The sequence below is a fragment of the Mastigoproctus giganteus genome, chromosome 9, assembly GCF_048544385.1.
Source record: "Mastigoproctus giganteus isolate SK-2022 chromosome 9, ASM4854438v1, whole genome shotgun sequence".
Lineage (NCBI taxonomy): Eukaryota > Metazoa > Arthropoda > Arachnida > Uropygi > Thelyphonidae > Mastigoproctus > Mastigoproctus giganteus.
This window is the reverse complement of record NC_143583.1, coordinates 213,412,808-213,436,225: the sequence shown is the minus strand read 5'-3', so window position 1 is coordinate 213,436,225 and position 23,418 is coordinate 213,412,808. Positions and strand designations below refer to the sequence as shown.

The following is a 23,418-nucleotide window of genomic DNA, read 5'->3' as shown; positions in this document are numbered from 1 at the left end:
TTATTCGTTGTCCGAAAAAAAAAGATAACGAACGATGAGTAATATTTTCTTTAACGAATAAATTTTTATTCAAATTATTGTTCAAATAAAAAGTTATTCGAATAATGCCCAACCCTGCTGTCTGGAAAATACAACTAACATCTCAAGAACTGACAATGGAGGGAGGGAGGGTAGTTCGAATGCACAAGTTTAACTTAATACGGAGTTTTAATTTTTTTATTAATATTAGCACTTGATACATTTAATTTACTTTGAGTTTTGTTCCTTGAGTATTAAAAAACAAGGTTAATCACACCATATGCAAATTATGTTCGAAGTCGGTGAACATGTCAGGTCTTCCTGCTAGACTCGTTTAAAACTTCACTGCTCGAAGGCGAAAATGGAAAGAAAAGCACATTATAATGCAAATTAGACTTATAATGTTATCGGTGCGACTAACCTCATCTTTCACTATAGATTTAGCGTCGTCAAGTGGAAATAAAACAAGTAAATTGGTATATATTTCTTTAACATTAATATCAGGACACACTTGACATGCCACGGCTTCGTGCTTTCATTCAAGGCTGGAACTGTCAATTCAATTTTTCATTCTAAGAATAGAGAATGGAAACGTACCTGAAATTTTCAATTTTCACAGTCACTAGAAATTGCTTCTTTAAAAAGTCACTGCACTAAGCACAAAATTGCATTTATTTTCCTATTATGCAAGTTAGCTTGGAGAGCGCACCACCGAAGCACACAAACGGAGGTCGAGACAGGAATGAACGCGAGCGACATCTGTCCGAAAAAATCTTTTACGCATAAAGTTGAATTAAGGGAATGTTTTGGATTTTTTTAAGATGTGACCACAAAGTAATAAGACTGACTTTTGCGGGTACAGATAAATGAGACTCCTTATGCAGAAACCTAAAGCGTTGAAAGATTCCGTGGCCATTTCATCATGAGACTCACAACGTATTTTCCGTGAAAAAGTTTTTGATCAAAAAGATATTACCCAATAGCCGCCCACCTTATTCACTGGACTTTGATCCAAATGACTTTTTGTTTACAAAAAATCTTCGCCACTATTCAGAATATTCAAAACAACGAACTGGCTCTGAAGTCCATTTCAAAAATGTTTTGAGTAATGGCGCATCGCTGGAATAAGCATAGACCACTAACGGAAATAGTTGCTGTCCTTAGTGTTTGGCTCAACATTGCAAATATTTGTCAATTTAAGTTTCAAATGGGTAAGATATGTCCATGATCGTCCTAAAGGCAAAATAGTTCAAAAGACCCAGTGCTATCAGAGGTAGCACTGGGTATTTATGTAGCAAACATTCTGATGTTTAATGTAAATAAAGAGAAAACTGCTCAGGTTGGAAATCATTTATTTACAGAAATACATCACGCTGAGTTGATATTCCGTGCTTACCATACTTATGTATTTGGAAAATTAAATGCACTAGGCATAATCCTTATGGGTTTTGATAATTAACTATATAATATCGGTGTAAATACACCATGGTGTATTTACACCGATATTATATAGTTAATGGTGTATTTACACCGATATTATATAGTTAATTACCATACTTATATAATATCAGTTACTCATACCATAATCATACTTAAAAATTCCTAATTATTCATAAATAATTAATCTGCAGAGCTTTACGGGGGATGTAGCAGAAGTTTACTTGTATAAAATAAAATTTCAACTAAACTTCGTCATAACAAACCAATCTCATTTCTTTTAGATGAAGTCAGAAAAGCAATCGGATTTTTTAAAACAGATTTTTGATCTTTTATCAAGTATGGCACTGCGCCATAATAAGGGACAACTGGTGAATTTACATAATCATTTTGGCAAAAGGTTTTCAACTGATATTTGAAAACTATGAATTAGTAAAAGCTTTAGGAATCCAAGCTATAAAACATTAACATTGACAAAAAAAAAAAAAAAAAAGCCTCATTTCTGATGGTATGGGATATGCTCTTTTGATACGGACTGAGTCCACTCATACAGTCACAAGGTCGAGGTTACCTCCAATGAACACCTTTCTGTGGTATTTGATCAACTTCATCCTGCAATGCTGGCGCATTAAGGCTAAGCTGCCAGTGCGCTACTAAAAATAAAATCAATCAATCAATGAACTCTGCAATGATCCATTTTTATCCAGACTGCGATGGTTCTTTCAAGGCGACGGCGTAACCAACCACCATCGTGCAAAATTGTATCCGAATGGTTCTAGGAACGTTCTGAAGATTTCCATCTGACCTTGTCGCCTAATTCTCTAGATCTGAATCCCATTCAGAATGTCTGGAATACGTTGGAAAGGTCAATTCGGCTTTCGCAGGTTTTTGTCGACCACAATACGACAGCAGCTGACGAATATCCCACGAAGAACGGTCAAATCAGGAACTAGGCTCACTCAGACACCTCGTGGAGTCCATGTCACGACGTGTACGGGTCTAATTCGACAAAAGATAGCCCTATTATATTAAATAAAAGTTTCTAATTTTTTGGCACGTATTGGCAAGTATTTTGGCACGAACTTTCCAAATAAAAAAAGCAAAATACTCTTTATGGAGAAGCGTAAGACTGGATAAATCGTAACGATTTATTTTTCAATATGAAATCGATGCATTTATTTTGCTTTATCGATTCAAACAAATGAGGTCCTTGTGATTTAATATACATTAATGTTCAATAGTTTTCGAATATTTGAAGCCCTTTGCTCGAAATTCATTTGAGTTTACAAAAATTGTACCAGAAAAATTAAATTAAATTATCTAATTTCAAGAATATTTATTGGATGCTAGGATTCTAGTAAGTATGTTTTGGTGTAGATTCTAAGCATACAGATGTCATCAGGTCTTTAATTTACTATGAGTTGTGTCATGATGTCAATCACTTTTAGAAACAAAATAGTTAAAAAAAATACGCGTTTTCATGCACACTCTCTTTCATACATATATACACACACCATGTGCCTAATCAAAGTATAAAAAATATCAAAATAGAACTATACAGTCACTATGTTCGTAGTAGAACCAATAAAGTTTCGGGACTTTTGAAACAGCTGCTAAAGGACGGACTGCTGTCTCCACAAACTGAGTAAATGCGCTTGATCAAACTGAATCACCAATTTCCTATATTCATTCATGTCCCCGCTCCCCGCATGATGAGACATGACAACGCTGCTATTTAAAAGTTCGGAAACTTTTTGACTCAACGTACATATATCACAATGAGTCGATTGAGCGTGAATTCTGGAAAGTTTTAACTGCGCAGGGTTATTGGCGTGGTTTTGAACAGTTCATCAATGATGTGCTCATCGGCCAACGTGCTTAAATCTCCAAGGTCCCTGTCATTCACTGCAATCTTCCTCAAGATGCGCCTCATTATTTTTCCTGATCTCGTTTTCGGTAAGCCAGGAGCGTTATGGATATATTCTGGAGAAGCAAAGGCACCAATTTTGGAGCGAACTGTTAAAAAATAAAAATAAAAAATTGACCTAGTAATGTAAATAACAAACATAAAAATTTAACAGTACTGTAGACTACGCAAGAGGCTATAATATTATAGATACATTATATTTCTGATAATGTAATAAAAACAGCGCGCTCGCGATTTATTTGAACAACATGTCATTGAACAACGGTCTTATTAGTCAGTTGCTAAAAAATCCAAAATGGTGCTTTGACAACTGACAAATGAGAACTTTACTCAATGGCATATATCTGTTTGTCAGGGTTAAAAGTAAGCGTGTCAGACACCAAGCTAAAATCAAATAGGGCGTATTAAGCATGCATCAATAAGATGAATCACCTGAGGCAGACTAACAAACAGAAATTCCTCTTATATGTAAAGGACGTAAAAGCTACAACAGACTTTTATACACCGAGGTGGGGGAAAAAAAAAGAAATTTACGCACGTCGGAGTACCGTTTGCTGAAGGGGACGACTCAAAAGCATCAATGCCCACAGTCTCAAATTTTGACAAGTGCAGATAGCTGCAGAAGGGACAGATCATTACAACCAATATAATATCATGGTTCAAGGATCCTTAATTTGATTCACTCCAACACTACAGTCAGATTAACCAGACAATCAAACGGAGATAGATTTCTATCAGCAATGCATTAGTTCATGCCATTGCAGTTTGGCTGCAATGGCACCTAATCGCCGGATGAAAACGTCATGATAATACTACCAGAAATACCTCGAAAACTTAAGGACACAGGCGGATGGCACTCAGAACGGTGATACATTGTTCCCGTCATCGAATATAAGACGTTCAAGAAGGCCACAGGAATTGATATTAATACAAGAACGAACGATACTTAGAGATTTGCACAGAACTACATTTAACGGAAGAGATGCACACAATCTAATATTGCAGCAATACACAGCGTTGCCTTACCTGGTGCATAACCCATCATAACTGGTTCCTGGAACGTTGTAAAACTGTGCAATGAGGAATCTCGGTACACGGTTTTCCGAAACGATGGACGTCTTTCAATCTGATGGGTGGCTATAAAAAATTATTTATCAGTTTGTCGTCTAAACTGGCATAAGAGCTATTACCGTGTGGTTGTTTTTCGTGGTCTGGGCTTGGAGCATTGGTCGTCGTTCGTGGAACGATGAATGCCATACAGTGACATTCCGGACAATTCCACTCTTTGTACATTGTGTCTGAAGTACGGGAAGAACCATTTCATGTTTCAGCATGACAATGCATCAGGTCCTGCTCCACAACCTTAATTGTTAGGCGAGGTGCGTGTAGAAGATCCACGGCCCATTGCACATCTTTGGAATGAACTAGAATGGAATGAATTCAACCAGTAGCTGAATAGACAGATATTTTGAAGAAGGAATGATACCAAAAATTGTTTCAGAATCTACGAAGAGTATGCAGTGTTTAATTAAAACCAAAGATGGGCCAACACGTTATTAAATATTGTATCAATAAAAGATTCTTTGAAACATGTTGATGTCCGATTACTTTTGACGTTAGTGTATATATAATAGCAAATCTCCAGTCTGTATTACGATAGGCCTTTGCGTAATTAACGGAATTTATTAAATATCATTTCGTGCATTAACTTGGAGAAGAAAGTTGGGGAAAGAGTGTATACAATGCGTTTCTATAGTTACCTTTGTTTTTCAGTTCTGCTTCCAACTCGGCATTGTACGTGAATCCCTGTGAAGGAAAAAAACAATAATAATAAAACATTTTAAGGAAAAAATACAAAGAATTATTTTAATTAAATTTATTATTATTTTTAATAATAATAATAATAACATCATAAAAAATCTGTAGGATTTTTTAATTCTTTAGATTTTTTAATAGATTTATTAATTTATTTATAAGATAAATTAATTTAGATTTATTAAATTATTTATACAATACGTATAAATAAATTATGCAAACATTTATTCCTTAACTACGGAATGATTAGCGTGATATTCTTAGAGTAATCTGGGTGACAGGTCACTCTAAGAATATCACCAACGGTTTGTCATTTGAAGATTTTTATACGAAAATTTTACAAACCACTTCTTTCTTTTTTTAAGTGTAGGTGTTTGGTGCAGTCTCCTTAAACAAAAGAACACAACAAAATTATGGCTCTCGCCTTCCGTAGATTATGGGGACAAAAGGTGGATGCACTCCAGCGGGTATTCGTGGCCCACTTAAAGATGAACTCGGTGGAGGCTTTCCTAATCTCATGGAATAACAGAAGATCTCATGTTCATGGACAGTGGGTTGTCGAACACTTCAATAAGTTGCCACCCGAAGTGGCAGAGGCAAAGTACTGGCTAAGTTCAGGGTAGAACTTGGCGCGCGTGAAAACGCACAACTTATTCCCTCAAGCAAACGGCCAATGTTTGTCCACACAAAAGCGATTACAGAAGAATAATCATTAGCAAAAATAAACAAATAAAAGTGTAAGGTTGGAGAACCATGAAGATGACTGTCCAATCTCTCATGTGCATATTTTTTATTTTTTGAAAAAAAAAAATAACATTTTTGTTTCAACAAAAGAAAACAAAATTAAGTTTACCTCTTTGAGCACGATGTAACAGTAGAGACACTCTCCCTTTAGAGAATGGGGGCGAGCAACAGCGGCCGACTCGGCAACCGCTTTATGCTCTATTAATGCGGACTCTACTTCTGCGGTGGAGAGCAAATGTCCGGACACATTGAGCATATCATCCATACGACCTGTCACCCAGTAATATCCATCCGCATCTCGCCTGGCTCCTGAAACAAAAGGGCAAAAATCAGCTTACGTTACGACAGAATAGAAATATATTACGGACTGTAAAAATGTAAGATCCAAATGACTTTCGCAACTTAAAAATTCATTTAAGCAATGTCACGGCCCACTGTTAATTGTTGAGCTCGCATATCAGCTGCCTCAATGAAGTTTAAATAGAATGTCTTTTAAAAAGCCCTAACTTTTTTTTGGACCGTTGGAGCGGATCAACTAGTTTCTAAAAACACACAACTCCGTATGTTCAAGAATGACTTTAACTAGTCACTCTTCTAATACCTCAGAAAAACTGGTCGTTTGTAGCCCAAACCATTTCCTTGGTATTCAATAGTGGATTTTGAGGTTGCTCAATAAATGGGCAAGGAATTCACCTTCATTCAGTCCTAGAAATAACCCAGCGGAAACAATCTACCACGCTTAAGAACAAATATATTACAAGAAGACTTTATGCACCGCGGGGCTCACAAATGATTCTACAACTCAAGAACAGAACAGAACAGACAACAGGAGGAAAGCCCTCGTTGTTCTAATCTAATGTGATCTACCTCAGATGTCTAAATAAGATGTTCCCTAGTGGCATCGTGACCTTCCCGAGTCCAATGAATATCGGTGTCACCCTCTTTTGTATACCCACACAGACATTTTTAAGAACTGCATTTCACCAGGAGCCTTCCTCCTTTAGTGTATGAAATCAAAAAAAAAAAATTGAAAATCAAGTCTGTTAAAAATAAATTATATCCTAAGTATCCCCAGAGATATCTTCATTTACTCAATGTGTCATTTTAGAATTTCAGTTAGAATTAGAGTCTCGATGGCCACTTTGACGATGGTGGAAGACTAGACCTCATTCCATCTGATTTCTTCCATTTGTGTTTGAGCAGTAAATTTACATATCAATCATGGCCCGCGAAAACGGTGCTTAGACAATGCTGAAACTCAAGAATCTCATCATTATAAAAGGAAATGGTGATAAGTAATCTCCAAGTTATTGAAATTACAAAAACACTTTAAAAAGAAGGCCTTATCAGACGCCTCATAGCTTGCTCCCTCGGGTAGCACACTTGGATCTCCGTCCACCCGGTGTGGGGTGGACGGAGATTCACCCGTTGTGTGGAAGCTGGAATCTCGAGCTGGAAGCTGGAAAATAATGACGCGAGGAATTTTTAAGGAGCTTTTCCACAACGTGGCTCAATTAGTCAGTCTCAGGCGAGGGTAGCATGGTTTTCCTCCCGAAAACTCGTTCTTTGGTCCAGCAAACAGCAAATCGACCACAGTACAAGAATTTACAGGCATATTATATACAGCCTAAGTCGCTGACGCGCCTAAAACAAACAAATAAAACAATAAGCAAATCCTATAACAAATAAAACAATAAGCCTCATATATAGTTAACTGAAATCATTTTTCCCCTCCCTTGTATTTCTGTTGTTGTGGAGGGAACAGATATCAATTGATGTATAAACGAATAAATAAATAAGAGAATTAGTATCTGTTGCAAACGGAAAATACTCACCATCTCCTGTACAATAAAATCCAGGGAATTTTTTGAAATATGTGGTCTCGAAGCGCTCGTGGTTTCCATACAAAGTTCTCATCATCCCTGGCCACGGTTGCGTAAATACCTAAGAAGAAATGAAGGAAGCAATGTAGATAAAATAATTCCAGTTTAAAGAAAAAGGACTTGTAAACAAATCTTGCTGTAATTGACGAAATTGAAGAAATAAGAACTTTATTAAAAAGTATGCTTTTAACGCAAAATGTTTTTCTTCTGTTTTGTCGGCTGCAGCAGTTGTTAAATAATTAAAAACAGTGAATATAAGAGGAAAGCATAGAAATACGGAACTTTTTCTTTAGTATTTTTTTTTTAATTTTAATTATACAAAATCGTTTGCATCTACGAAACTGAAACTCGTATTTGCGAGGATTTCAATAAAAAATAAATTAATCATAGAGTAAAAAACTATATAATTAAAAAGTCAGAAAGTTAAATAATTTTATAAAGGTTTACGAACATGGAGCAGTAGTACAGTTCAAACATTATTTTTCACAGAAATCAGATACACACACACACACACACACACACACACATGGATGGCACATTTCATATATGGAGTACACAACATACTCTACGCATGTTATAAAGGTGATATACTACGTATGTTACATACTCTACGCGTATAAAGAACAAATACATCATACACAATACATATCGAGAGCACACAATATATTCTTCATCCATTGTTCTCCACTTCTGTGCCCTCATCAATAGCACAGTTGGTATAGTTACCGCTTGGTATAGTACAGTGTAGTCTCAGATTTTTCCATGGTTTTTCCTCCCGAAAACTCGGGTTTTTTATCCAAGAAAACAGAAAATCAACTACAAAACACACACGCAATTTACAGACATATCATATAAGGCGCAATGTGGCCTAAGGTTCTGATGCGCCTAAAGCCGTACAACAACCAACCAATCAACCATCTCCACATCTGTCGTTACGATCTGCCAAAACCTAAGGTATCACTGCAAACTCAGACATTAAGCCTAACATACATTTATAAGTATCATTAATAAATATTAACCCTGAACCATTGAGGACTAAACTAATAACGTTGGTCCACGAAACTCAGTGTCCATTGATAACCACTCTCCCTGTCTTCCCTCACTCAGCTAACCCTTTATCCATAGCAGCAGCTTGCCCTTAACGCCACACTACTCCAATTTGTACAACAGTCTTTTGTGTGCAACAGTATAGGAAGCTTCTTTGAAATCTAAGTACATATATGATATCAAAATTATGCATACAGTTTCTCTGTCAATGCATCATAGTAACCAAAAAATTTATCACAAATCATTAACAAATCCATTCTGTAATTGAAATATAACTGCACTTTTGTCTAGATGGTCCTGCATTACTTCTTGAACCAGTGACTCCCATTATTTTCCCTGGAACAGAAGTTAAGGTAACGGATCTATAATTACTCATCTCATACTTTGATCCCCACTTTGTGAATTGGGGGATCAAATCGCACATCTCCACTACACGTGGTCCTCTACTGAATCCAAATAAGCTCTTATAATTAATCTCAGGTCTGATAATCCGTTTCAGAGTGCTTTCATAAACAGTCTCACATTTTGTCTCAGGGTGGCAGACAAACCTGACACTTCTATCATGAACGGTGAGCTACAGCAACGTTTTGAGAAAGGGTGCTCCGAACTATATGCCTCTGATTTCTGAAATTGTGTAGATTTACCCTTTACTTTCTATGCAAGTTCTGAAGTACTACCACGCTTTTCTTTTCATACTTTTTCTGCATTCATGCCGCTTGAACATTACTCAGAGACTTTCCTGATGTCAGTAAAAAATTAGAAGACGTATACCTACCAAAATCATCGATAATGATTTTGGTAGACGTATACCTACCAAAATCAACAATAATGTTTTTGGTAGGGGAATGTACAAGTATGCCCTAAAAAACTATAGGTCACCAGTTGCAATTTTTGTAGCGGTGTCCGATCAATATCAATGCAAGAATTCCCTGTAAAAAAGGAGCTTTTCAAAGACCTTGTCGGAAATCTAAACATTTAAATTTGAAGGAACTTTATCTAAAGAAAGTAACATTTTAGAAAGTGCAATACATACCAGATAGCCTTCTCCTGTTCCCTTGATTTCTTTTCCATTTTCATCTAGTAGTGATGGAATCACGCCAAAAAATGGCAGAGTCTGTAAGAAAAAATATATAATCTCTAATGAAGCTTGAGTCTTAAAAAACTGTGAGAATAATTTAGTAAATAAGATACAATTCAAAGTTGTGTTCCTTCACAGATGTAAATAAATCGCGGTAATCCCAACTTTCGTTTAAAATGTTTTCAAAACTAAATACTGTAGATAATTTGGAATTTTCTTTGAATATCAGGAATAAATGTTTGTTTGTACTATTATTATTATATATTTTTTAAATGTGAGCTGAACAAACTAGAGTTTGTGTGCATTTTGTATTTTAATTGTGATATTTAACGGCTTAGTAAGAAGAGCAGTAAACATTATCGCTGTGACCTTGCAAAGCTGTACTCAAATCAAATTGGCAATCGAATACAATGTCAGTAAGACTACTATTAGTGACATAAAACAGTCATAATTTTTTGCCCATTTTTTTGCTGTCAAAGGCAGAGTGAGTAAATATCTTTGTGAATATAATATAGTTGGAGAAGAACGTATACGCGGTTGTTCTCCATGAAATAACAGTTTTCTATAATGACCACTCTTATACTACGTGAATATTAAGATAGTTTATTTATCTAATAACTAAATCCCTATACATTAAATTAACGTTTCCGGAACCTCGGCAGACCATACGTAGGCTTTCGCCAACGAATGGTCTGCCGATGGGTTCCGGCAAGGAATGAGAGAGGTCATAGAAAACTAGATTTGAACTTGCGAGTGGATATCCTCTAGTGGAAACTGCATTGTATTTTCTTCAAAATGGAAATCAAATTTTTCTTCTTCATAACGATTTCACGGTGACGAGTGGATTGTAAAATTTAAAACGCGCTACGGAATTTGGGTTATTTGTCCATAACCAGTAGACTTTCTCGAGATATTCCAGACATGGAACCTTTCAAGCGCAGATTTATTCAAAGGATAATGAAACTAGTTTGAGTCAAGAATAAATTTACAAATGGGATTGGCATCCTTAATCCGAAAACTGATTGCCAAATGGTTTCACTCTGAAATTGTTTCGTCTGTGAGCATTTTATATAAACAGTCAGTTACCACAAAAGTGGTCCATTTCCGAGTCAACTCATGGTGGCCTGTTTGGGAATAAGACATCGATGCATTTTGTAGCAAATTTGGTTGCTGTATTTATATGCTACAGACTCAGATACAATTACAGTTAAATAATATACAATAATAAATTTAGTTTACAGCGAGAGCAGCACGGTTTTTTCTCCAGAAAACTCGTTTTCAGCAAACAGCAAATCGACCACAAAACACATGCAATTTACAGACATTATATACGACACAATATGGCCTAAGTTGCTTATGCGACTGAAACCCCACAACAAACAAACAAAGCAAGCTGTTAAGATACTTACAGCCGATCCTGGTTTCATCGGAGTGCATCCTGGGAGCGGAGTGAGGACATGGCCACCCTGAAAATAATAACCACGTGATTAACTGGAGAATATTGCATAAATGGTGATTTCATTTAATTTAAGAAATGAAGAGAAGAACAGAATGGAGGAAAAGAAAAAGAGAAACAAATAAAGATAACGGAATTGTGTGAAGGAAGTGGTGTTATGTTTTTGGGAAAAAAAGAAAGAGAGAGAGAGGGTTATGACATTCTGGAAGTGGATATGCTTTGCTCCCAAACATTAATCAAGTTAATTTCGATTTGGGAGAAACCACATAAATTAATATATTTTTTTCCTTTTTCGGTATCTTCTAGGATGCAATACCATCCAGGGCACGCATCAGTAGCCCCAAAAAGTATAGAATTACTTCTGAGATGATGAAAAGCGCCAAGTAATGATTGCCTGCTACAATGCTATTCAACTGAATTCCGATGCACTCATTAGACAAGGCAGGACATCACAAAATCTCCTCTTATTCTTACCAATCCGCTATCCCACCAAGACAACTCCCAAGCGTGACTCCATGATAGACATTCCTATTCTCAGAAGCCCCAAATCCAGGAACCAGGGTTACACGATGATGAACCCTATACATATCCTGATGACAAAACCTCTGATCAACCTCTGCAATACCACTGCTCTAATGAAATCCACCCTCAGCTGATACCAACTATTATAACCCCTGGTTTGCGACTGGTTTCATTTTCGTAAAACGCTGTAAGGAGAAACTGGTGCACGTTAATTAAAAGCAAGGATGCTTACTGTTTCCGACTGCCAGAACGTATCCACAATCGAACATCTTCCCTTTCCTACCACTCTGTAGTACCAGTGCCAGGCTTCTGGGTTGATGGGCTCTCCAACGCTTCCCAGTATTCGAAGAGAGTCGGTGTTGTAGCTAGTAAATAATAATGAAATAAAGTTTTCTAATTAATCTTCCCAACGGTAACACAATGGACAGAATAAAACAACACGCAAATTGGAAACAATTACAATTAAAACTAAGGAGAAAGGGTTCATATTTACCTGGTGACGTAAGATTCTCCGTACTTCATCATAGCCCTGATTGCTGTAGGAGCGGTGTAGAACTTCGACACCCCATACTTTTCCACAATGGCCCAGTAGCGACCTGGATCCGGATGAGTAGGGACGCCTTCGAACTACGAAACAAGAGCCACAATCAAACCACATGAATGTGGCGCTAAGTAGAAGTTTTGTATTTTGATTATACTACTGAAAATTAATCTCTCCTAGAATTTTTTTCAGAAGAGAAATAAAAAATTAATACCGCTTACCAAGATATTGGTCGCTCCACAGAGAAGTGGCCCATAAACCACGTAACTGTGTCCAGTAATCCATCCAATATCGGCTGTACAGAAATACACATCGTTGGGACGATAGTCGAACACATATTTGAAAGTCGTGGCCGTGTATATGAGGTAGCCGCCAGTGGTATGGACTACGCCTTTAGGTTTACCCGTTGAGCCACTGAAAGGAGATAGTACATGACATATAGATAATGGTATAAAAATTTATGGAAATACAACACATGACAATTATTTTTAATACTCCAGGCCACAAGATACAAGTAGTTTGTAAATTCACTACTGCAGTTAACGAGTGGCTTTCTCTGTGAGGAATTCCATTAAGGCGGCCATGAGCGAACAGGGAATGTGTACATTAAGAAAAAACGTAACTTGCCTAGTAAAGAGTATAAAGAGAGGATCTTCTGCATCCAACCATTCGGGCTCGCAGACGTCATCAACTTCCAGCATCTCTTCGTGCCACCACACGTCGCATCTGTTATTCCAAGAGATCTGCAATTGAAAGGCCAGTTCAACAACGAAATCCTTTATAATGCAAACGAGTTTAGGTTAGTGATATCTTAGTTACTGGAGGAGGATGAAGAGGATACAAATTCGATATTTATTAAATATTGAATTTGATCAGCAGTCTTACAGTATGTTGAATAAATAATGTTACATAAAATGTAAACAACTCGATATTTATTTTTTAATTCAATTTATACTATGATCAGAAGAATTACCCGAGGGAAAAAAATAAATAAAATAACGAGAGCTTTGGAAGGGAGTTTTTAATGAAATATCCAGTGAAATTGCAAAACATTTATAAATTATGCTAACTTCTCTTGCACGCTGACACAAGCACTTTTCCAGATGCAGGAACCAAGTACATTTCCAGCAAGTGTTTATAATCGCCGTCCTTCCACATCGGATCGAAAAGGCTGGGTTTGATTCCCGTCAATGATGTGAGGAATTTTTATGGGGGTTTTCACAATTTGACTGAGTTAATTGGTCTCAGGCGAAAGTTGCATGCTTTTCCTCAGGAAAACTCGGTTTTTCATCCAGCCAATAACCCGACCGAAGAACACAGTTACAGACAAAATATACTGATGCCTCATATTCTTAGTTGCTTTTCCATATTTGGGAAAGGTTATGTTAATTTAGGTGTGTTGCTAACACAACACACCTAAATTAACCTAATCTTTCCCAATATGGAAAACAAATGACCACATAATCTCTGAAATCTCATTATAATAAAATGTTTATGACAAAAATATATGACAGAAGGCTCATCGTTTGTATTTTTAATGAGTCAGCAATGTTACATTTCGTAAAAAAAGTCAAATATTCCTCTTTGTAGCAAAGAGGGCAAGTCAGTATGGGGAATGACATTTTACGTTTGAAACCTTTAAAACGATTTATCGAGTCTTTCCAAATTTTATTAAAATCGGTTAATTAGAAATCCGGCAATTATTATTGCCTTTCTCCCCCCCCCCAACTATTCACAGACTATCCATATACTGTACAAATATTGCAGCTGAAGTGGAGTATTGGAGTGTGCATAAAAATCATTGCTCTTTTTTTTTTTTTTTTTTTTTTGTTATTATTCATGAATGATTGCTATTTGCTAACGCTCCTAAAATGTAACACACTGCTTGCTTTAACTTGTTTTATTACTCTTCGCTCTTAGTAGAGTCAATCATGTGTTTGAAATAGCATATATATTTTACAAATTATGTTAACTTCTACTGCACACTGACACACGGCGTTCACTGACCTGCTCTGTTTAGGGAGGAAATTTTAGAAATTCCTGGTTAATGTTTTACATTTCATACGACATGCTGGCCGCTCTAAAAAGGAAAGGAGAAATTCAGCTGATTTCTATCTTATAGGAGCCAGTCAGCAGCAGGTTAGTAATCCCATTTTTGGATCACGTTGTTGATTGTTTTTGTGTTCCAATTCACACTGTCCTCGTATTTAATACGAGCGGGTTTTTTGAATATAAATGATAATTTCTTTATTTTATTGACAAAAGTATCAAGCTATGCAGGCTGCTGTAATTCGAGAAATGGGTTCAGTATCGCAGCAAATAATAAGGAAAATTAAGGAGAAAGAAATAAAGAGGAAAACAGGTTCCATCATTGGACGGGGGATTTCCATAGTTTCATATATATGCAAGGGACATTTCTGAAGAGGTCAATTGCATTTAACCGCGCAAACATGTTTTCAACAAGAAACACGGAAACTTCAAGTGCGTCAAGTATATTATTGATTTTGAGAAAGTGGGATTTGGGGAAGTGGGGTTGTAAAAGCTGTGACGAAATTTTGGCGGAGCTTGTCGCTCATTTGGCATTTTTTGTTGAGGAAGTATGTTTCCACGGACCAATCTGCACGTTGTACAGGCTAAAAAAATCCGGAATACCTCACAGGAGCAACTTCACGACTGAACAGGATCCTAAGAATTTCTACAGTCGTCGAATCGAACCTAGACCTCTCCAACGAGCGGTAGGCGACGACGTAACATATCGACTTAGCTTGACGACAAAGAGAATTAAAATAGAGATATCTACCCACATTATGTGTATCAAAGAAGAAAGCCAAAGGATCGTGTGAAAGGGGGAGGGGATAAACAGCGGACAGAAGGGGTTCTTCCAGCAACTGAAAAATAAGGAAGCAACACGAGAACTGATTAGTGGAGTAGCACTGAAGAGGAGTGGTTTGAATAAGTACATTTCGATCCTAGAAGATAAAGAGGAGGTAGCACGGATAAAGACAAAGACTCTTGTCCCATCACATCCCCTTAATCAAGAGGGTTAGCACACTTAGACAGGCAGAACATGGCCAACTGTAAAATATTTGAGTTGGTACAGACCGTTGACACAGTCAATGGTCACACTCAGTGCGTCAACGATCTGTACCTACTCAAATCAATCACACCCTGCTCAAGCTCCTTCTGTTATTCGAGACTGTCCATAAATTCTTCAAGGCTTATCAATCAGCGTATTCATATACAACTTGTACAGACGCTTGGGAAAATATCAACAAGATCAAAGATGAAGCAATTACAGATTATGCAAGAAATAAGACTGTGAAGAGAATAGCGTATTTTCTCGACAAATCATGCGGATCAAAGCTGGCCGAATACATGTATTCGGAGAGCTTTGATCTGCATGTTTGAGCTGAATCTTCCCTCAGCTTCAACGATCAGACATTGCACTTAAAGTAGCCAGACAACCGAAGTTTCTTATGCTGAAAATCCTCACCAGACTTGAAGTGAAAGATGCGATCAAACAATTTCCCAACTGTTCAGCTGCATTTGTGGGTAGCACAGTTGGTATAATCACCGTCCTCCCAACACAGGGTGGAAAAGACTTGAGTTCGAATCCCGTCAATGCAACGAGGAATTTTTATGGGCCTTTATTCAACGTGGCTGAGTTAATCGGTCTCAGGCGAGGGTAGCATGGTTTTTCTCCCAGAAAGTCGGTTTCTCGTCCAGTAAGCAGCAAATAGACCATAGAATACACGCAATATACCAACCTATTGTATATGGTGCAATATGACCTAAGTTGCTGATGCGCATAAAACCGTACAACGTACATACAACTGCTCAGCTATTGGATGGTAACGATGAAACAGCTAACCGGTACCTTCACCTATTTCCATTTCGTATTTCGCATTCAGGATATCTTTCCTGTCCGTACCTATTATAAATGATGTGTGAATGAGAGGGAATTCTTCAATTTTTCAAAAGTAGAAATTGTCTTTTTCTTCACTCGATTAACTCATACGTTTGTGGATCAGAACTTCAATATTTTTACTTTTCCTTTTAAATTTTAATGTCTAGAAATGCAAAGAAATATTGCTGTTTATGCAAGTTTTAAAATATTCTCGAAACGTAACTGTTCAAATATTTCAAAATGAATTGTCACAACAGCAGAAACTAATATATTAAAGAGCTGCTACACTGACCTGAAGGTGATAACAAGGTCGCTTCGCTGGTAGAATTAACCTGTGATCGCAACCATTACTGTAAGTATAACTGTTTGGAGGTCCAAGATGACGGACAACGATATTCACTGTAACTTGGTGTCCCCTGCAATGTGCATAATTTACTGTAACTATTAAATACTGGTCATGACGCTATAAAGTTTTATATTATTTTATTTTTATATCCATGTAAATTTATTTAAGAATATTTAATCACCCAATTACTTAAATTTCGCTTTTTATTGCCACTGAAATTTATTTCATTAAAATATTCAACCTTACCTTTCTGAGCAGAGCTTGATTGCTTCATCAGCAACATCTTTCAGATTCAATAATTTGGTTCCTCTCCAGACTCCATCTATTAGAAAACATAAAAATACCTTTCCATGTACATTATAGTAAGTTAAATAATTCGTGGTTAGTATCGGTTTTATGTTTTAAGAAAATGCAATTTTTAAGCGTATTCATTGAATATTTAAAAGAGCATAATCCTTACCTGAAGTAACTAAAACTTTACATTCTCCATCCACCATCCTTTCAGCGAGAGAGTCAGCAGAGAAACCTCCGAACTGAAACAGAATTTAAAAGCCGTTTGCTGAACCAGTTTACAATTAGTACAACATTTACAATTTAAATCTGTTTAGAAACGTTTGAAAGGAAATAATAATACTAATCGAGAGTCTAGACAATTAATTTGAGCTGTCCACGAAGTATTAGACATTCTTAGCAAAGATTGCTCGTATTTTATACTGTATCTCAGTACATGTATTTCACACACACATTTTAAAAAAGAAAAAGAAAATCACATCTTATGCGAAGTCAAAGAACTTACCACAACGGCGTGGACAGCACCAATGCGGGCACATGCTAACACTGATACCACCAATTCTGCGATCATCGGAAGATAGATGGCAACACGATCTCCTTTCTTAACACCTGAAATGAAATTTCGAAATTTTAACGGATCACCAGAATTACTATTAAAATCGAATACTATGGTAATGCTAATAATGCCACATTATTATTTCGTTACTTTTAAACATTATTTTTGACCCATACGCCAATTGTAGCAACTTCAGGCCGGTAGCGGATCCGGACAATCGCTCTGACAGCCATCACCCCAGAGTCTTAGTAAAGTGGACTAAATACTGTCTGTTATATCAAATTAACTGTTCGTGTTGTATGTATACCCAAATTCGAAACGGATTGAAGTTAAATTGGGCTTAATTTTCAATTACTGTTAATTATGTACGATGTGTGGCAATAAAGTTCCCAGACGGGTGCAATAAAAAGAACCTAAAGTGAGGGAGCTCAAAAATGGCTTTATTTTTATTCAAAACAATCGCCACCTGATTGAATGCACTTATTAGACCATTTTAAAGTTTCTGAAAAGAGTCAGCAAAACGTCCAAAGAGTTGACGTTCAATTTGGCGGTTACATTTGTCTTTACCTCCAGAAACAGTTGGCGCATTATAGCCTTAGTTGCTAATGCGCCAATAAAACCCAACAACCAACCAGAAAAAGTTTTCCTTTAAAGGCAGCTGGGAAACCTTTTTGGCAGTTGGCACCTTGGAGAAGAGGAAGAAGTCCGCTGGTGCTAGATTGGGAATGTAGGTGGATGGTTGTTCTGTATAATTCCATGTTTCGTCAGAAAGTTTTTTACAACAAGTGTGGAATGGGCGGGGACCGTCCTGCAACATGAACGAGCTGCCTTTCTCTCGAAATTGCACCTCACCCAAGGATTGCACTTCAGTAGTCTTTGAAATACCTGTAAGTAGAATGCAATATTGATTCGCTCCCCTTCAGGTACAAATTCGTTGTAAATCACACCTGTTTGTCGAAAAACATAATCAGCACCCAAATTTCTTGATCCAGTACTTCTGGAAAAAGAGGCTTTTTGGGCTTAATGATGATTTTGAAGACCACTGCATGCTCTGACGCTTCGTCTGTGGATCATGCTAATACATAAAAGAAATTAGGTTTGCCTTGAAAAGTCACGATGAAGTCTTCGCATGGTGACACTCTTCGTTGCGTCTGCTCTTCCATGAGGCTGTGCAGAAAAATTTTTCACAGACTTTCCTTTTCCCTAAATCTTCATGAAGAATTTGATGAATCGCTTCTTATTCATATCCAGCTCATCAGTCATCATTCTGGGGTTCAAATGATGATCTCTTGCCACAATTTTCCGAACTTCGGTTCCTCAATTCGAGAGGTTGACGGATGTCTATTTCTTGGGTCATCGCGAACATCATCCTGACGTCTGTCTTTGAACTGTTGCAGATTTTCCCATTTGAAAGCAAAATTTAATATTCTTTTTCGTTTGTTGCTCCGTTGCAAAATCGTGACATGGAACGTTAACGCTACTAACGAAACTGGTTGATACTTGTATCTTGTCAGCCTACTGGGCAATCTCTGATACGCATATATCTATACACGACATATACATTTCCGAAGTAAATATTAATAGCAGCGCAACAACGTATGCAAAACGATCTCTAAGAAATGTCCCTTGGGACATTTCTTAGAACTTGGGTGTCTTCTCTGGTGTTATCCAACAAAGTAATTAAAAGTGAACGAAGACTTAACTGGTATATCGCTAGTATATGGGCGGAGTATTATATATTTATTTCGATTAGAAAATGCTCAATAGAGTAGAGAAAAGAATGGGCTTCCATTCTACTATTAAAATACCTTTTTTCTTGAGAACGTTGGCGAATTTACAGACATCACGCAGCAGATCTTGATACGTAAACTTTGCATCATCATCGGGATCATTGCCTTCCCTGTATAAAAAAATAAATAGGACAGAAGTCAGCAAGATACAGGTTTGAAAAAGGAATATAAATCAAGTGCAATCAACCAGGACCGTCAGGTCCAATTAGTGGAATTGGACCTGATTGAGCAGTTGACTATATTTCTAGAAATATTCTTCAACAAATATTTTCGGATATAATCCCGTTTCATTCTTCACAATTGACAAACATCGTCCGAATTTACCAACGAGTAAAAACCCAATCATTTCGTATTGGGAAAAAAAAATAAATAATATATTATGTAAAAGATCTCTGTCACTTCCTTTTCTTACTTTTTTTAGCAAAACACCACCACTGTCCCCTTTTGGATTGGGGATAAATTTTGTTTTACTTTAACCTGCAGATCTGTTATCAGTTACACAGATTAACACCCTCCATGTTTAACAGAGAGTGAAACAACAGCAGCTTTTCTTTATCTCACGGCAGACAGTTCGCGCTGCATCTGTTATCGGCTATTTCGGTTCCTCACGAAGTATTCTGGGGTTGGTAAACAAACGTGATCTTGAGGATACGGTTAGGACACAGTTAACTCCTTCCGTACGTTAACCTCTTATTTATCACACTGAAGAGACAAAACAGTGCACCTAACAGCTACCTACACAGAAAAATTCAAGCATGGGGTTTACGAGGAATTGAAATTGTCCCGTTCTTTCTGTAGACACCAGAACGCCATAAATTTAAAGAGCCGTCACCACGATATCCAAACACTCCTTTGTTATTTCTCGGAAAACGAAATCAAAAAGAAGTTGCAATACAGCGAATAATGGGGAGTTTACAAACCAGACAAGGTGTCTGTACCTTACTCTATTCAAAAGATAGCACAGGCATAAAGCGTGCGATTTTTCTGCACATTCTTTAAAAATATCGGTGCACATACGTTTACATCTCTAAAAGAGGAGCGGCTCTAAGTTCGAAACAAAATGCAGTAGCGTATGACGTCTTAAACATGATGAGACGTGTTCGCATATTAATTTAGTGGTGGCTTTACTTCTCTATCAAAGACATATGGTATCTGTAGTATGACCAAAATAAACTTCGTGGCTTTTTAAATCTGGCCAGCATAACTAGATAAAAATAGTCACGCAAACACCTACTCTGTTTCTAGGATTATTTAAACGGAGCAAGAGTAACCGTCTTTTTCAATTTCTCTTACTTAGCTCCTTTTCTATTTATATGTATATATTATTAGCCATAAATACAGAAACACACACATACATACATATATATATAATAAATATGTCCATCATTTAACAGACACGCAGGTGCGCTATATGTATATTAGTAGATTAAATTAAGAGTGTGATAACAGGCAGCAAAGTGAATTATCCGGTAATGATTTGCTTTCATTACTCCCACAGAAATAATCTCTCGACTTTCGCTTCTTCCCTTTGTACGGATTGGTTGATTTTGGATTAATGCCAAGGTTCAGAGGCAGCAGCATATTGTACTTGCAAGTAGGTATTTTCACCCGCAAGGATGGAAATACCCTGAAATACCCATTTGGGAATTTTATAGTCATCACAGTGACGACAGCAATCACTGGCAGATTCTCCCCATGCATGCGGAAGGTTACATCATCACTCTCTTTATAGAGCGCGTGTGCTCTAGAACAATTCTGAATTTTATCGAAAGCGAAAGTAAATGCTGTGTATAAAATAATGCCATCAACAAACCGGTAACACAGATCGTCCATTGATATTACCCCATGAATCATAATGCTGTTGTTGCTTAAGCGTGTGTAATTTTTCTGAATTCCTATCCGTAGCTAGAAGGCCATGATGGATTTGTCCGCATCTTTGGCAATAAGTGATTATTGCCAAAGATTCGGGAAAACCAATCAAGAAAAATACATCGTATTGCAAGGCGACAAGCCACCATTTTTCCAGCACTTAAGTCAAAGAAAAAACTATCCTGAGAAGAAGAATATTGCTCCTTATTTGAAATATATGCCATTACCCAGAAGCCAGCTCCGGTGCTAACTAACATCTCGTCTTGGGTAAGCAGAGATAAAGTGAAACATGAAAACCTAGGGATGAAATATTTCCAAAATATGAGAGATTCCGAATGGACTGCAAATTCCACAAAATATTATAAGTAAATTTAGAACAAAAGGCTGTGAACATGAGGCCAACTCATGTATAGCAATGTTTTATAACTAAATATAATGAAATAGTTTGCTCTAAATTTAATCGAGTTTTAAACCACAAATAGATCAACTAAGGCATTATTAGATATATAATGAATTTTAGCCATACATTTTAACAATACATGTTTGGCTTCAAGAGAACAATAAATCCAGGATTTTTTCCTCTACGTTTTTTTTTTTTTTTGGGGGGGGGGGTATTCCAACACGATATTCGAAAATAGGAGAAGTGACCAGATAAATCCGCCACACCATATGAAAATTTGGCAAAAACTAAAACTTTTTCTCTCTTTCTGATTTCATTAATTTTACTTAAATAAACAATAATGTTTTTTGTTCTACTTACCAATAAAAGGCTATCTTATCTCCCAACCCCTTTTTCACATTTCTGTCCAGCGCGTTATAACAAATATTTGTCAGTGCTCCTTTCATCCACTCGATTTTTACTGGGCCTTTGAAAACGTCGAAGTTGTAGTCGAAGAAATCCTCATTTGGAAATTTCTTCCAGTGAAACTCCTTCGCTATCTCACTCCAGAAACTCTGCGGGTCATCGATGGACTTCTGGTACAGTTTCTTGTACTGATGCAAGTTCGAAATGTAGGCATCGTTGAAAAACTGCTTGTTAGGCAAGTAGATTTCTCCGACAGTACCGTTAGCTGGCATGTTGAACTCCGTTTGACGCTTGCGCCACGCGATGGGAAACACCGAAATTAAAACAGTACCGATACGGGAGCACTCTAAGGGAAGGCTGCTTACCTTTCGTTCTTTTTATAGTGAACGAGACTAGAGGAGAAAACGATTTTACGGATGGCGTTCAAGGTCGGATACCATGTGGCATCGCGCGTCTCTGACGTAACAAAGGAAGACCAATTGCACGTAATATCTCCTCTTACTCCGATATCAGGTCATTATATTCTTTGCGAAATAAAGGTGTGTGAGCGGTGCGCGCGCACTGACACAACTAAAATTTTCCAGCCATTCTTACCACTGATCGTTTAGGTGAATGATGTAAGCAAACAACTGCACTCTCGCATGCAGTAACCATCCTGAATCACAATACTGTTGCCTCACTTACATCTGGAGTTCCTTCCGTAGTAAGCAGCACCACTTGTAAGCCCTTGTCCCATCTGGAGAGCCAGTTGCAAATACGCCTTGATGCCTGACAAACGGATACGCCAAAAGTACAGTCGTAAAGCTGTTATTTGCTGAGTTTGTTCAGATGATTTTTTGTTTCTTTTAACAGCACACGAGTTGTGCTTCTATATTATTGTTAGAAATCCATTATTAAAAAAAAAAAAAAAAAAGGGCAAAAGAGTGGAGCGTAGATTATCCGAACTAATTAGGGACTGACCATTTTAGGTTACTCATTTGTTTTTATACAAAAATCAAGAGTGGATTTTAAAACTGACCCCTGCATTTCAGAATTTATTAAGTTCCCTAATCCAAGTGCTCTTCTTCGATGTTCAACTAATATCAGTTTTGTCGCTCGTAGACAGAACTTTATACAGGGATTGGACAAAACAATGGAAACATATTTGGAGCGGAGAATGACAAGCATATTTAATCACTCAAGGAGATTGAAACGTTCCTCCATGAAGAATGGTCAAATATTCCTCTTAAGACAAATCAAGATTTATTTGAATCTATTCCACGTAGAATAAAAGCCGTTTTAAAAGCAAAGGGTGGCCCAAAGCCATATTAGTGCATACTTGTATCACAGGTGTTTCCATTATTTTGCCACCCTTTGTAGTTCGTAGAATTTCTTGCAATGTAGTGG

At 37.1% G+C, this 23,418-nt stretch overlaps 1 protein-coding gene across 1 annotated transcript; it reads right to left on the bottom strand.

Moving 5' to 3' along the window:
• Nucleotides 1-1,652: 1,652 nt before the first annotated feature.
• On the bottom strand, nucleotides 1,653-22,390 carry LOC150081110 (acetyl-coenzyme A synthetase-like). The gene is made up of 16 exons (XM_090380608.1): nucleotides 21,988-22,390; nucleotides 19,377-19,468; nucleotides 17,518-17,621; nucleotides 17,182-17,254; nucleotides 16,968-17,043; nucleotides 16,668-16,791; nucleotides 13,096-13,211; nucleotides 12,690-12,882; nucleotides 12,421-12,554; nucleotides 12,160-12,292; nucleotides 11,359-11,415; nucleotides 9,905-9,985; nucleotides 7,777-7,885; nucleotides 6,051-6,250; nucleotides 5,143-5,188; nucleotides 1,653-3,471 (listed from the first exon to the last, which is right to left on the bottom strand). The coding sequence occupies exons 1-16, from the start codon at nucleotides 22,302-22,304 to the stop codon at nucleotides 3,266-3,268; spliced, it is 2,061 nt and encodes a 686-aa protein (XP_090236734.1). The 5' UTR covers nucleotides 22,305-22,390; the 3' UTR covers nucleotides 1,653-3,265.
• Between the last annotated feature and the right edge of the window lie 1,028 nt (nucleotides 22,391-23,418).

Bases quoted from the DNA above. Each gene is read 5' to 3' on its own strand.
- LOC150081110 (XM_090380608.1), bottom strand. From the start codon at position 22,304: ATGCCAGCTAACGGTACTGTCGGAGAAATCTACTTGCCTAACAAGCAG. The intron at 13,212-16,667 runs GTCAGTGTAGCA...TTTCAATTGCAG, and splicing joins GACCTTGTTATCACCTTCAG to ATCTCTTGGAATAACAGATG. The intron at 9,986-11,358 runs GTAAGTATCTTA...TTTTTCTTACAG, and splicing joins CGATGAAACCAGGATCGGCT to ACTCTGCCATTTTTTGGCGT.